This window comes from Corvus kubaryi, unplaced genomic scaffold (genome assembly GCF_017639235.1).
Source record: "Corvus kubaryi isolate FWS band 111438036 unplaced genomic scaffold, C.kubaryi_AGA036_p1.0 65000, whole genome shotgun sequence".
Taxonomy (NCBI): Eukaryota; Metazoa; Chordata; class Aves; order Passeriformes; family Corvidae; genus Corvus; species Corvus kubaryi.
In genome coordinates this window covers 62,486-77,678 of record NW_024581681.1, presented here as the reverse complement: position 1 = coordinate 77,678, position 15,193 = coordinate 62,486, and the positions used below count along the sequence as shown (strand labels likewise).

General features: G+C 36.7%; 1 protein-coding gene across 1 annotated transcript in view; it reads right to left on the bottom strand.

Annotated features, from left to right (window-relative positions):
• The window catches only part of LOC121672841 (dynein heavy chain 5, axonemal-like), a 145,199-nt gene that overhangs the window by 115,904 nt on the left and 14,102 nt on the right, over positions 1 to 15,193 (bottom strand). Inside the window, exons 13-27 of the mRNA XM_042045748.1 lie at positions 14,823 to 14,996; positions 14,640 to 14,729; positions 14,094 to 14,249; positions 13,002 to 13,141; positions 11,422 to 11,573; positions 9,265 to 9,472; positions 8,497 to 8,584; positions 8,257 to 8,380; positions 7,977 to 8,140; positions 6,747 to 6,839; positions 5,450 to 5,653; positions 3,522 to 3,602; positions 3,035 to 3,439; positions 2,775 to 2,893; positions 954 to 1,090 (exon numbers count right to left, since the gene is read on the bottom strand). Of these exons, the coding sequence (XP_041901682.1) occupies positions 954 to 1,090; positions 2,775 to 2,893; positions 3,035 to 3,439; positions 3,522 to 3,602; positions 5,450 to 5,653; positions 6,747 to 6,839; positions 7,977 to 8,140; positions 8,257 to 8,380; positions 8,497 to 8,584; positions 9,265 to 9,472; positions 11,422 to 11,573; positions 13,002 to 13,141; positions 14,094 to 14,249; positions 14,640 to 14,729; positions 14,823 to 14,996 (2,335 nt within the window). The remainder of the gene's footprint in view (positions 1 to 953; positions 1,091 to 2,774; positions 2,894 to 3,034; positions 3,440 to 3,521; positions 3,603 to 5,449; positions 5,654 to 6,746; positions 6,840 to 7,976; positions 8,141 to 8,256; positions 8,381 to 8,496; positions 8,585 to 9,264; positions 9,473 to 11,421; positions 11,574 to 13,001; positions 13,142 to 14,093; positions 14,250 to 14,639; positions 14,730 to 14,822; positions 14,997 to 15,193) is intronic.

Genomic DNA, 15,193 nt, shown 5'->3' with positions numbered 1-15,193 from the left:
GTTAATATATTGATGAAATCAGACTTGCAGTTTTCTAGATAGTGTCTAACAAGACAAACTTTTCCAGTTAAATTATGTAAGAATATCAGATTTTGATGCACAGTAATTGTGTAGATTGTTGATTTTTTTTAAATAAATATTCTTCTATAGCAGTAGATGTAATCTTATAAGTGAGGGAAACAATATTGAAAAAGTGGATGAAATGGCAAAGGAACACAACACTATTTTAGACAAGAACTAAAATATCCCCTATGTCAATTTACACTATTTACTTAAGAGGCAGAGTTTGGGGATAAGGGGTGTGCTTTCAAATGAGATATATAGAATATATTAGACAATAAAAGTATTTAAAATGGGCATCCTTAACGGAAATGTTTTATTTACTTTCTCTCATATCTTTTGGAATTCCTGGTTAAATATATTTGGATTACTGCATATGTCCTCAGACAGGAAAATATACTCAATTTAGTATGCACAAATTAAAGTGCTTATCATACATCCTGCTGTAACTTTAGTTCACACCACAGTCTTCCAAAGGAACTGTGTCTGACTAGGAGACATAAGGACATTACAGATCAGTTGCACAGCCCAAGGGAATTCATTATGCACCTGGAGCAGGGACAATTTGAGTACTTTGGCAACAAGTTTCCCAAATTTGTACGGAGCAGAATACTGGCAGGAGATGTGCTTAGCTCTGAAGAGAAAAAGCAAGAGAACTAAGCATCTGGACCCCAAGACACACAGAGCAGTGCAGAGCAGTATTTTTACACCTGATGTTTATGTATGTGCACACTGAGAGCCAGTTTCACACAGCTGCTTTTCATAGGAAAGACAGTAATAATTTACTGCAAGGAATTTTTCTGCAATGAATCCAGCACTGAATGCATTCAGCAGGAATCACAAGAAAAATTTAATAGCCTAGAAACAGGTATCCTTATCCCCTGAGAAACTACCTGTGATGGGAAGACCAAATAATTCTTCCCCACCAGAAAGAGAGAGATACTTCCTCCATAGTTCATTAAATTTGGCTTGAAAGATCTGTAATCTGTCACTTGCTTCATGGGGAGGAATATTCTCCTCACTGGGGCCCCTGTTAAAACCAAAACAAATTCAGTGAAATTATCAACCCTACAGGTTTCACAAAGAAGCACAACAGAACCCAGACCGTACTAACTGAACACTATTTAATAGTTTTAAGCATTCTTTCTACAAACTTTCACAAGACACTAAAAGAGAAAATGCAGCACATAATCAGTGTGCCAAGGTCACATATTCAATAGTCGCTGAAAGAAAGCCCAATTTATTTTCTAATTAAAAAATTCATCTCTGTTACCATAAACATTACAAACAGCTAAAAACGATCTACAAATGTTTTATCTTTGTTATTTCCTGTTTCTCCTATAAAATACATTTTAATAACTATTTTCATTTATATTTTTAAAAGGGAAAGATATCAGGTATATAAATCAGGAGTGAAAACTGTGTAGTTGGCACTGGAACCATAATTAAGTAGTCAGAAAAATATGAGAAAAAGATGTCATTTTCCCTAATGAGAGATCAGCTGTAGGACAGGCTGCAATTCCCAGATCTCACACCTGAGACCACTTCTTGGCCACATAATAATATTTTGGGATGAGAACTCTGTCATCTGCCATTGTGCCATGGTTATTTCTAGAAAGAAATTCAGGCAGATGGGCAGAAAGTGGAGCAGGCTGGCTGCTTGGAAAGGAAAATGGGACCAGTGGATGAAAGTGGAAACACAGTCAGCAAAGGCAGCCAAGGCAGGATCCCATAGAACCTGAGCAGGAAAAGCAGGGCCCTCGGGGTTGTGATCAGGTTCAAATGATAGTCCAGGTCTTTAGACAAGTCCACACAGTAATTACACAGGACCAAGGTCAAGCATGGAAGGTGAGTCAGTAAATCAGGGTCAGGGGCAGGTCTAGGGATGGTAACCAGGATGAGACACAGTCCAGTGGGAGCCGGGCTGCTCTGAGGTCAACCTCAGGAGTGAGTCTGTGCGTTGGGATCCACGTTCAGCTCAGCAGGGTCCATGGACAGGCACAGGCATAGCTCTGGCAGAGCTGGAGCTGCAGACAGGGACCAAGCAGTGAAGCCTCAATTCAAAAGCAGATCCCACAGGATGGGGTGTCAGCCTTGCTGAGGCCTCTCAGTAGTGCTGCCTAGGAGTCCTCTGTCACCAAAGCAAGAGGGAAGCCCTCAAAGGCTAGGTATTGTCCTAGAGCTGTAACAGACCACAGCGAGCCAAATCCTGTCTTTCTTTCCATGTTGCTACTGTAGTAGGAGTGTCCAACGAACCACACATATCTCACAATTTACATTTTCAAAAGTGATAAAGCAAGTTTAAAAGTAAGGTTGAGTAAGACTCAGTGAATTTAGAAATACCTAGAACTGGAATCTCCAATTACATCCAAGACACTGCTTTAATACTTACTGTTAAATCTCTCCTGAAGTGCTTTGTTAAGACTCAAAAAAAGCACTTTACATTTTGATGTGGATTGAGAATTTGGTTTATTTTTTTTCCCCAACTTATTAACTCTTATGGAATTTCCCTGACTCCAGCACCGAAGTTACAGGAATGAATCTTTGACAGTAAGACTGTATGCTCATTTTATATTAATCTGAAATTAGGCCTTTTTTCAGATGTAATATATACAGTGATGCTGTGCTGTGTTTATTTTCTGAAGCCCTTTAGATACACCATTTTCAAACAATCACTAATGAAGCATAATTGCATTGCAACACAGGTCACCTACTTTTCATCATATTCTTTATAAAATCCTGCAGTATCAATCTGGAATTTTTGAATACCTCTCAGTAAATCTGTTTTCATGTCGGGCTGTACCTTCAGCAGCAAGTCCTCAACCTGTTGTGCCTATAGGCAAAGAGGAAAAAACAGGCACAAAAGAATGAACGCAGGAAACAAAAAAATTAATTAGGAAAAGAGGTTTGGTCTATCATTTCAACATTAAGAGGGTTGATAATAATGATTTGAGAAATAATACAACTACAATACCTGTGTGTTTAGGTTCTTCCAGGCATAGGCCAATCCATCACCTCTTTCTGTATTTTCATCTTGAAAGAGCAGATTATATTTATGAAGCACAGAATAAGATTCTTCTATATGTCCAACTGTCCTGTCAATTTTAATCTCATTCTCTCGAATCTCCTTCAGTGCTTCCATTGCTTCCCGTACATCACCAAGGTTATGGATAGGTCTGCTTAACCTCTTGCTAACATTTTCGATGAATGAATAAATTTTGCCCACATCTGTGGCAGACTTTTTATTTAAAGATAATCCAAATGTTCTTTGTCTTGAGCGGCATTCCTGAATTAAAGCTATTTTCAATGACTCTGTTGCAACTTCCACTGATTGCAGTGCACAATGATTGGGCAGTTCTCTGATTTGCATTTCTAATTGCTAAGACAAATACAAGCTTTCAGCACTTAATTTCATTAAAATTTATCTCAACAGTTCATTTTTATTGAAGATAAATACTTACAGAAAAGTATCTGATTTGAGATTGGAATTCAGCCATTGTTGGTTTAGTATCTATAAATTCCTTCACTTTTTCTTCTGGATCCTACTTAAAAGAAGTTTATTTTCATTACTATTTAGCATTGGTATTATAACAACCTACAGGGCACACAGCTGCCTGATGTGTTACACAAACACAAAATGTTCCCTCTGTAAAAGAACTTAAAATATAAGCATCAATTAGTATAAGGACAAATAACTTTACTTGATCTGCCTTACCTGACTCTTATTTTTTCTATAATAATCTTAAAGAACTTGAAATCTGTAACTCAAAAACTGACACAGGTCAGAATATCCCTTATCCATCCAAATGTTACTACAAAATTTACAATGTAGCTGCTAAAATTTTGCTGGAAATATTTCGTTCCTAGTCTCCGTTCTGTCTGCAACCCCACAAAAGCAGTTCACATCCTCTAACAGGTATTTAAATGGGAGGAATTGTACTCAGTCATCTTCACTCTTCCTGAAACAGCATCTTCAAACTGCAGTTTCTAGGTACAGATGGCCTCCTGGCCATTTGAAGAAAACAGTTTGGCAGGGAAGGAGAGATCTAAGGGGAGAGAGGGCATTTAGCTTGTTAAAGACTGTTTATAGGCAATAGAGCACTGAGCATCCTTCCTTTTCATTAGGTAGGCCAGTCTCTGCAGAGGTGAGAAATCAATGTCACCAGTTCAACAAATGTGCAAGGTGCTCAGTTCAATTGCAGACAAATGATCTTCACCTGTCTCAGCAACGTTCCCCTGCAGTCTGCACTGCGAGATCCCTGAGAATCTCTTTGCACCTCTCTGGCCAATAATGAGTTACCAGTAACAGCTCCCAATGGTCCAAGAGAGATTATAAAGATGGGGGGAACAGTGCCAGCTCCTGAGGAATTTAGGTTTAAGGAGCAGGTTAATTGACTATTTTACAAGATTTTAATAAAAAAGAAACATCATTCTACTGCATCACCCAACCTGATTGTGTCTTGTCTGGGTGAAATGACACACTACCAATATGTGCTTAGCTCAAGCAGTATCTCAGCCAAACTGAGCATTAAGCTTTGGAACCTCAGAAGCCATGAAGCCTGGCTCTCAGCCTGGACAGAAGAGTCAGCTGTTTGAACGGAGTCACTTAAGGGTTGATTTAGGAAAGGGAAGCTAAAAATAGGGAGCAGTTACAACGATAGGATTACTCCTGTTTTGGTTGCTTGTTTCTTGGCCTGATTAAAGCACCTTTGATAGGTAAAACCTATCTTAGGTAAGATCAAAGTTGTCCATTCACAGAGTTGAATTTCACTAGTCAGAATGTACACAAAGTTTTATTTCATGATGAATCTCTTGACAAAACACTCCTCAGAGCTTTACCATCTATGTGACTAGACCCACTTCCTAATGAAGATAACTCCATCAGCCCAGATTCACTTCAGCTTTTGAATCCTTATTGCTGAAAGATTTCCTAGATATAGGTTATCCCTTTTTTTGTGAAAAAATAGAAAAGAATATTTCAGCAGTGGTTGCTTGAGAAGAACTGGTCAGTTTAATACTCAGGAATAGCTTTGTAGTCTCCAATTTCTAAGAGACTGCTCCACTATTCTTTTTCGTAACACACGCAGACAAGATGCTGTGAAAAAGATGTATGAGCATTTGAAAGCATAAGCTTGTTTATATTCTGAATTAAATTCTAAATTTAATTCTTTTGCGTTCTTCTGCTTGCTTTCTTAGATGCTTTAATTGGTAAAGATTTGCAGGTTCTTGTCAACATAAGAGCAGACAGAGGAATTACAGGTGTATGGATTCTACCATGAAACCAATGATTTCTACTGAGCACAGATTCCTTATGCAACCAATAACTTTTTTTAAAAAACTATTTAGATTTTATAACACAGCAACATATTATATTAAGCACGCAGTTAACCTTGTTCCAGATGTCTGAAAATTCAGAAAAGGTCTTCAGAAGACTCAGTGCTTCAGTTTTAAGAGACAAAATAATTGTATTTAGTTGGATCACCACTTTGTTTACATCCTTATGTTCGATGATCTGCTTGTCTAAAGGTTTCAGCGCCACCATCCTGGTGAGTTTGTTCTCATCACCTTTCTCTAAAGCAACAGCTTGTTCAACCTGGTATAAATTAAACAAGAAAAAAGAAACACATCCACTAGTTTGTTTGTAGTTTTGTTTCTATTTTTAAATCATGGAATGTTCAGTGATGCTCAAATAATAACTACTCCTAGGAACAGACAGAAAGTGCAGAGAAGCATCCACAGGGACACTCCCTGTTCTCAGCTTGGATTTTTACAGAGCTCTGTATTAATCATCTCTGAATTACATCAGTCAAATATGCACCACATAAAAGTACAATTGTGCTGTTCTCTCCTACACAACTGCTAAGATCTTTCTGCCTTCTTCTGTGTAGAATTACAATCTATACCCATTCTTGGCTGTAGGAAGTTCTGGAGGAAGTGGAGGGTTGGCTGCTTGGAAATAAGCAAACATTCTGCTTGACAAAACAGAGTTTAGTCCACATTCTCCTAGTTCTTTTTTTCTTTAATCTTAATTATTATTTATTTGCAGGACTTGAATGTGGGTTTTTTCACTGAAATGAGCTGTCATGTCATATCAACAAAATAAAATATTTTTACCAAGACACTTTTCAGCACAGACCTACATGCATATGTGCATATGTTGTTCCCAGATGAGACAATTAAGGCCATATGATTACCAGTACTGTGCATTTTTGTCCTTTAACAAATTTCAGTTTCTATCTAAACCTCAGACCTTCCCAAGGTTTTAGTGCTAATTTTGATGCCAGTTAAAATATTTTACTGTATGAACTGTAGTATTATAGGTGCCATATGAAGGCTTGCAGTTTAACTTAAAAGAGTTGTTGCCTGGGAAGAGCGATAATAATGTATATTCAGCTGTTAGTACTTACAGATAGTGTTGGTTCTACACTATCATCATCATACTTGAACAGTATACTTAAAATATTCTTTTAAAGCAACTTTTGATTTTAATATTAGAAACTACCAAACATAAGATTTATGAACTATTACTCTTATGTTTTATTACTCAGCATAGAGATTAAAAACTAGGCTTTGACTCACAGGAAGATCCACAAAGTAACAAGTGAAAGTATTGGTACAGAATATAATCTTAAGAAATGTTAACCAAAATACCACATCTTTTTAAATAATCAAAATGAAATACTCACCTGCTGCTGTTTATGATGTAAGTAAGCAAATTTCCACAGGGGAATATCTTTGGCTATTGACAGTATGATCTTTACTGCTTTGTTTACAGCACTCTGAAAAAAGCAAAACATTCACCTTGAGCTCACAGAGATATTACGTGAGTGGGGGATGATCCTCCAAACAATACCAAGGTTGAAAAATTATACCTTTATCTTTAAAGGAAATATTCTAAATAAGCATGACATAGGATCACCCAAAACCACATTTTGTAAGGGGAAAGAGTAGTCCATGAAGTTTTATCACAGTCCTTCCAACTTTATGTGATTTTCAGACAAGAACATAAGAGGCCTTTATGAACAGTAATCATGAATCATTGGGGATTATAACTTAGTTATGGTACTACTTCCCTTAAAAACTGTTATAAACATTGTTATGAGGTATTAATGATAGTTTTCATGTTCACGCTGGAATGCTTGAATACATTTGCCTGAATTTGTGATGGTATAGCCTATAACCTATACAGGCAGCTACATAAATTTTCAGATGACTGTTTCTATGTATGATATTTTAAAATCACACTTTGTGGCCTGATTTCTTACTGACAACACTGTGAAGTCTGCACATGAAACCTGAGAACTAATTCAACTACTGATTTTGACAGTCACCATGCTAAGTGAAAAGTCCACAAATCAACACCATAAACAACTAATACTCTGTGAATAATTTCAGACGTCATAGGATATTGGAAATATATGTGTACAAATATTGCAGAATTAGTATAAGTTTTAAAAAGTGTTTAAATTTTTTCACACTTTAGGGCTTCAGGCTGGTAATATTCTTCTTTACATTTCACTACTGTTGAGTGCTGATTTATGAATGACACTTTAAACAGATTTTATGTTCTGAAAGTTTAAAGAGACTAGGAAGTCAATCAGGCTGTATTGATGGCATTCATTTTTACTTCTTCACTCATTTTGAAATGTTTGCCTCTAAGGAGAGGTTTGTGATTTACTGAGTTACTGAGATTTGAGAAAAACAGTTCTTTCTTATGCAGTTCCTGCATAACAAACCTGATCCATGGCTTCATGTCCTTAGCATCCAGTGGCATCATGAACTCAAGTGACTTTTTACCTTTTCTTCCCCTTCCTTTTAGTTCTTATACCAGAACTAAACTTGCATATATTGTTTTAAAACAATGCATTTATAAACATTCTATCATAAATGACTGATATGTGCAATCATTTTGTTACCTGAATATCTTCAAGACTTGGTCTCAAAACAATATTTGGAATAGCCAGTTGAACTTCAGCTTTGAACAAAGGAACCCTGTGTGCCTCTACAAACTTAGTTGTCTGATATCTGGAGTCAATAACATGCAATCGATGTCTTAAAGACTCTAAAGAAATCTTCGTGCCTAAATAAATGTAATATTCAAGTGAGGATTATTTTTTACCACAATAAGCTTGAGGGGGAAAAAAATCTTTACATTTTATTAAAAAAATTAACCATATCTGAAAAAGACAAACTCACATCTGATCAAAGAGTCAGTATTCTTCTGACAAAGCTGTCCCATCAGGTTATAGTAGCTACAGGACAGACATTCTTGGCAGCGTGTTTTCTGCTTCATGTCAAGATGTGTACAGGCGAAGGAATCCTGAAGAGTGAAAGGAAAATTCTGAGGAAAACAATCATATTATCCAGCATATAAATTAAATATCAAGTATCTGACTAGGTTGTAAAAGGCTACTTTTTACATTGTAGAGGTCTTACCTCCAGAGTTCTTCCAGCATCTGCTTTCAGACTGTGCTCAAGAATACCCATAAGTTCATACACAGAGCATTCCACCTGTTGGCTCTGCCTACAAAAACAACCTTACAGTCACCCATGGGGAATCAAAGATAAGGAATACCCTTTGTCATTTCCCAGGCACACACCCCCAGTCCCACTGCACTTATGTGCAGGGAAATGCCCTTTCAATGTTTTTCAGTTTGTTCCCATTGATTGGGCATACAAAGATTTTAAGATATTAAAACATGCTGACTAACAAGAAACCCATTTGTCAGATCCTATTATAGCTGAGTCAACTGGACTTCATATTAATTTTTTTAAAAAAGCTTTTTTTCCAGCTATAGCTAATAAAACAGGTTTATCATGACGAGGCAGTAAGATAATCTGTGAAATCAGAAAGTAAAATAAAAGCAAAAGAAGTATTAAGAAACAAGCAATTAACATGTGGATGAGATTTCAAGTCCTATCCATCTCCATTTTTCTTGCTACTTGTCAGAATAGTATACGAAAAAATTTAAGAAATGCTAAATAAATGCTAAATGCTAAATGCTAAATACTGTGCTATTTCACAGCTGCTGTGTTCAAGATACTTTGTCGCTTCTCCCCAGCATCCTAAGACTATCACTTTGCTCTAGACTACTACTCTGTTACAATAACATTTTAAAAGTAAAATCTCTATGCATACAAAAGTAGTAAGTAAAGAAACCTTCCCAAAAATGGCCTTCAAGTCTGTGCAATTAAGAAACCTACTGAGACAGTTTGGAACCAGCAGAGATAGCAAGATTTTCTATTTGTTCCAAGAATGAAGTCACATCTATAGGTTTGTCTTCTGGCAAAATTATCAGAGCAGTGTTTGACATGTCCTTCAAAATTCTTTCAATTCTGCATTCCAGGGTATCAGATGCTGCTTTGACTGCATAGTCCAACTCCCTCAGGGTTCTGTAAATATTCTGAATAACTAAACAAGGATAACAAAATAAAAACAAGTCAATGCAAAACACAGACCTCTTCAGTCTCATCTCCCCTTCCTCCCACTCACCTCTGCCTCCTCCCAGGTATTACAATAAAATCAGGATTTAATGGCAATGAAATACGAAATGAAAGCCTGAAACATGATGGACTTGCTGTACTTTTGAATCTTTAACTTAAACTGTTTTATAATAAATAGAACAATATACTTAAAATATCTCTTCTTTTTGGTAACAACATTGTAATGAAAAGGATCAACAAAATAGAACAGAAAACAGAGAGGACACAAGTGCCCAAAAATTATTTTGGTCCTCCTACATACACACGCACCAAAACACAGTACTTTTGTAATTTTAATTAACTTACAAATTAAACGGCTAAAATTCCCCCAGTCAAGACTACAACCTTGTTAAACCATTAGATTTCTTCTTTCATATGTATGACCTAATTTGGAAAGAGATAAACTGACTGCTTTAACAAATGTGTTTATTAAATGAAAGGTAAAATTGACTGTTTCTGAATAGACTGGAAAAATTCTTTCCCTTTCGTATTTCCATTGCAAAATATAAAATACATCACCTGATGTCCTCTGTCACTTTTATTACCATAAGGTATTACATATATGTTTCGACTGTATGTAGAAAGAAATCACTACGATATCTAAGGCACAGATATTTGGTTCTTGTGCTCTGGTCAGGCAAAGGTCAAGTAAAGCTGAAAGGTGACCAGCCCTGCCTTAAGCACTGGTCAGAACCCCGTGAACCATTGCCACATGGCAGAGTCATAAATGAACAGCTGCACAAACCTGTGCCACATTTCACTTTCAGATTTAGACTGTACCTGTTCTTGTTTATATTGCTGCTTTTCCTTTGGAAGAAGAAAAGGGAAAGCCTAACAGCAATCAACCTCAACTGAAAACTAATTTACAAGCATGAGTTATTGTTTTCCCATGAAACTGCAACATTAAAAGTCTTGGTGATGGTTTTATATATGCCCATTTCAACAACACTTTAACAACAGTTAATCAATTTTATGCTGTATTTGATAGGGTTAAGGTTGTGTCTTACTGGTTGGGTGGAAAATCTCAGTGCCTAATAAAAAAAATGTTTTCTTGGAAAAAAATCAGGATTTGGGCAAAAACCTCCAACCTTGATTTCAGACATGTCACTTCTAGGATGTTCAGCATAAGTTAAGAAGATTTTTTTATAGAAAAGATATTATCAAAACACCCATGGCTGTTCTCTTGTCACACATTCTTGTAGCAGTTGGGCTAAAATTATCCACCTAAAGTGAAGAGGTCAGTCCACAAAAGTGGGGTATGCCCAGCCTCTGCCCTGGAGGGAGGCCTGCTGAGATAGGGAGATTGCACAACCTCCCAGCAGAATCCCCCTGGAAAAGGCAGCCACCTTTCAGTTACGGTGAGAGAGGACACAGACCCATGATCCTCTTGGAGAACCTATGCAGATCCTTTGTAACCCGTTGGCTTTTACCCTCTCACACCGACCCCTGTACCCCTATAAGACCTAGCCCTCTGTCCCTGTGAGACTAGAGTGCTCATCCCTGGCCTCCCCTTCGCGGGGTGCGGACTAATAAAGCTGCCCCATGCAGAACTGCTATATGGGTCCCTTCATCTCTCTCCTCCTGGTCAGGCCTGGAGATTGCCTCGAAGAGCAAAGAGCTGAAATCATGAGCTGAATATCACCAAAGAGCTGACAGCCTCTCTGCAAAGGCACTCCGGTGCCTGAGAGAAAACTACATGGGCTCCGGGAAGACGGTTCTTCGCAGGACCATCTCTCCAGACTGGTTACGGTTTCCTGGGTCTGAGCTACAGACCCCACATCAGCTGCCTCACACAAACACATTTTTCACAGAGAAATAAAAATGAATGCAGGCATCTAAGAGTATGAACAGCTCACCACTTCTTCTCCTACTACCTACATTTATAAATGTTCAGAGAAGTCCATGACAGCTGCATCAGGCCCGGAGTAAGGGCATCCTCAATTTGTCCTATGAATGGCTTCATCAGTGGTTTCAGCACATCAGGGATCCTATTCAGATGTTCCTTATAACTGATCAGCAGGTTCTGGAGTCTGAAACATGCAATCATGCTTATAATGTGCTTCATTCAGATATTTGAAACACACAGAATTTTGGACACATTTTCTGTTAGTAAGATTTGCAAGTTCTGATCTCTTCTTAAAAACATGAACCTTTCCCAGCTCTTCCTAACGCCAACCAGGCCTCTTTGTCCTTACCAACAGGAGAACCAGACTGAAGAAATAAGTACCTCCAGCAAAGTGACTGTGATCAATTTAGAGAATTTTTCTCCCAAGAAAAATTAACTACAATTTTAAAAAAATATAGAAACAGGAAATTGAAAACATGGCATTTTTGTGTCCTTCTTCCCATCTCACATGACATAGCATGAAATGACACTTCTTCTAAGAAAAATCACGTACAAACCACTCAGAACCCCGAATCCCAAAGAAAAAGAGCCCAAAGTCTGAATCAAGGCTTACCAGTATAGCTCCATGAAAATAGAGCTACTCAAAGAAACTGCGTAAACAAGAATTAGAAGCAAAGATAATTCAAAGGTCAGATACATAATAGGTTTGGATTTCTTTTTTATTGCAAACATTATCTGTACTTTTTTTCCCTGTTGGATGGCAAAATCTGGGGCTGTTGCTTTTTGGAGGTCTGTAACACACAGAAGTTTGTCTTGCACATTAAAAATTTATGGTTAATTGTCCTTAAACACTCCACAGAAAATCAATGAAAAACGTTGCATTGTAAGAGTGAAACTGTGAAAACTAACTTTAACAGAAAAAGGGAGGAGAGACTGAAGTACTTATGAAATTCTTTAAATTTCATCCCTTTTTGTCCAATTCTAATTAAGAACTAAAGAACACTCCTCACAAAACATTGCTTTTTTAAGACTGAACATCCCTGTTTAGAGAGTTCTAGAATTAACCATCAGCATCCCTGAGAATAAAAGAACTCTTGCAGCAGAGATTTGGACTGTTACAAGAAACAGAAAGAAATTATTTTAAATCAACAAAAGTGATTTTAGGTATTCAACATGAGAGACCAAGTTATAACTTAAGTGACGTATTACCTATACACGTGTTTGGACAGTGCTGCAATCAAGTGGTAAATTCCAGCTTATTTTTCTAAGAGGAAAAATCTTATGTTAGGTGTAATGTTTTGCAGTGTAATTGCTATATTAGAGTGCACAGATGCACTCTGGTACTAATAATAGCAGCACCTAAGAGCTCCACTTTACAGCAGCTGTTGAAGTAACAAAACAAAAACATCTAGGCGTTTCCAAGCAATGAGATATGTGTGTAAATAGGAACAACTGCATGTTAATATGCAAATACAGAGGAAAGCAACTAAAATTCAATTAAACTCCATCAAAGAGAAAAATTATAATAAATCAAAAGCAATATATGCAACAGACTCAAAGGTAGGGATTCCCATTTGCAGATGAGAAACAAATCCAGAAAGTGTTCACTCACTCCCTTTGATGTCTTTTGATCTGTTCTTCAGCTGCACACAAGACAAGGACAACATTCGGAACTTCAAAATGCATTTTTCTCAGGTATTTTGTCTCATAAAGTACTTCCAGGACCATTGGGTCTAAGTTTACAAATAATTCCTTCATGTAGAGTGAAAAAAAGAAATGGAAAATAAGACACTAGTTTGGTAGTTAAATGTAGTGTGCTATAACTGGATCATAAAAAGAGATGAAGATGACTGGAGAGAATTTGTAAGAGATACCCATGTTTCTTCTCCAACCTCCCCTACAAGTATATGGGCTTCCCAAAGTATTAATGAGCCAATATCTTACACTGATTTCAATTTCTTGTGACTCCTTCCCTATGCCCTAAGCACTTGGCTCCCATGACATCCCAAGTTTAATTCTTGTTAATTCTTGTTCTGCAGTTGCATTCTCTGGAAGCTAATTTGCCTTTTCATCTCAGTTTCTCCATCAGTAACTAGGGAGAAATATTGTGAAGGATAATCTCTACACTTTTGGGGGCACTAAATGTTATTAAGATGCTACATAAATTTGAAAACTATGTTCTAGTTGTCTATTACGGAATCATTAGTACAAAAAATGCCACATTTTAACCATAATTTCTCTGCACTACAGCAGAAAAAAAAAATCTGTGAAGTAAGACTTTCTGCCTCAGCAGTTTTGAAAGCAAATTAATGAATTATTGCAATATATTCAACACAGTGATACTGATCACTGCAGAAAAGACCATGATCTAACAAAAAGTTCCTTCCTCAACTAAAATTTTGGTTAACATAGAAAACAAACAAGGAAAAAATATCTAGAGAATGTAGATAAGTCAGTAGTAGATATGTATTTGCTGGACACTGCCTCTTTTACACCCTGAATAAGACAGAAACCTTATAAGAAAGAGACATTGAGATGTATCATAAATATACACAAAAAGGAAAAAAAATTCCAACTCAAATAGCTCATTTTTTAACTCTATTAAGGTTATTTTGATTTTTTCTTGTCTATCAGTGATATGACCAAAGTAACGTGTGTAATACTACATCATATAACAGTAATACAAAAAATAAATCATATTTACCTCGGTTTCTGGGTGCCTGACAAGTAAGGGAGCACACAGAGCATTCCTAGCCTGGTCAGCAAACCTGCACCAGGCCCTATGATAAACAAGCTCAAATTCCAAAAGAACTGCAGCCATCTTATTGTAGTTCTTGACAACTTTTTTCATTTCCAGTGTCTGCAATTTAGGGGGGAAAAAAGTAAAAGCACCACTTAAACAATTCAATGAGTCTAACACAGTAGAAGGGCCCTCCATTAGGCTTTTGCTCTCAAAAATAGAAAGCTCTAAATTATGCTGTCTTAGAAATGAGGTAAGACACAGAAACACAGCAATATATTTAGGAATTCAATTATTAAGTAGTATTCAACCACTCTAACCAACATAACTCTTTTTCCTGATTTTTCCTCCCAATCTTGCCCATAGAACAAAGTCTATACTATGACCTATACAAGGCACTAATGGCCCAGTGAGAAAGAAAAGTGAGTGTAGAAGTATAAAAGTAAATCACGCATCTGTTAATAACATCCTTGAAAGCTTAGCACAAATCCTACTCTGCTAATTTCCAACCTTCAGAAGTGTGGTTTTCTTTTTAAGAAATGTCATTGGACGGTCAATTTTCCTGAATAACTGCTGAGCCCACATAATCTTCCCTGTTACCTAAAACACAGAAGATATGAGGTTATATTTTCATTAACTTAAAAACAGTCAAGAAGTAAAGTAATTTTTCTCTCTCCATTACTTCATTCTTACTGGTGGTATATTACGTGGTATAGGTGGATTTTCCTTTTCCTTCTGATAGAGGTTTTGAATAAACTCCAAGTCTTGGCTGTACTGCTGAAGAACAATGATATACTTTTCATTAAGATCAATATTATTTTCTCCTATTTGTTCAAGCTTCATCAGAAATCCCAGCATCTGTTCAGTCTAAAAAGGAAGATAGAGCATTTATTGCAGAAGATAACAGTTCAGAAGGGCATTGTCCATACAGCATTTTATTAATTTAGAATATGCCATGTAAATTTGTAAGTTGTTTTCTAAGAAATACAGAAAAATCCAGACAAGTTTGTGTATTTTATTTCTATATTTTTTCTCACACAGGAGATACATACCCTTGTATAAAC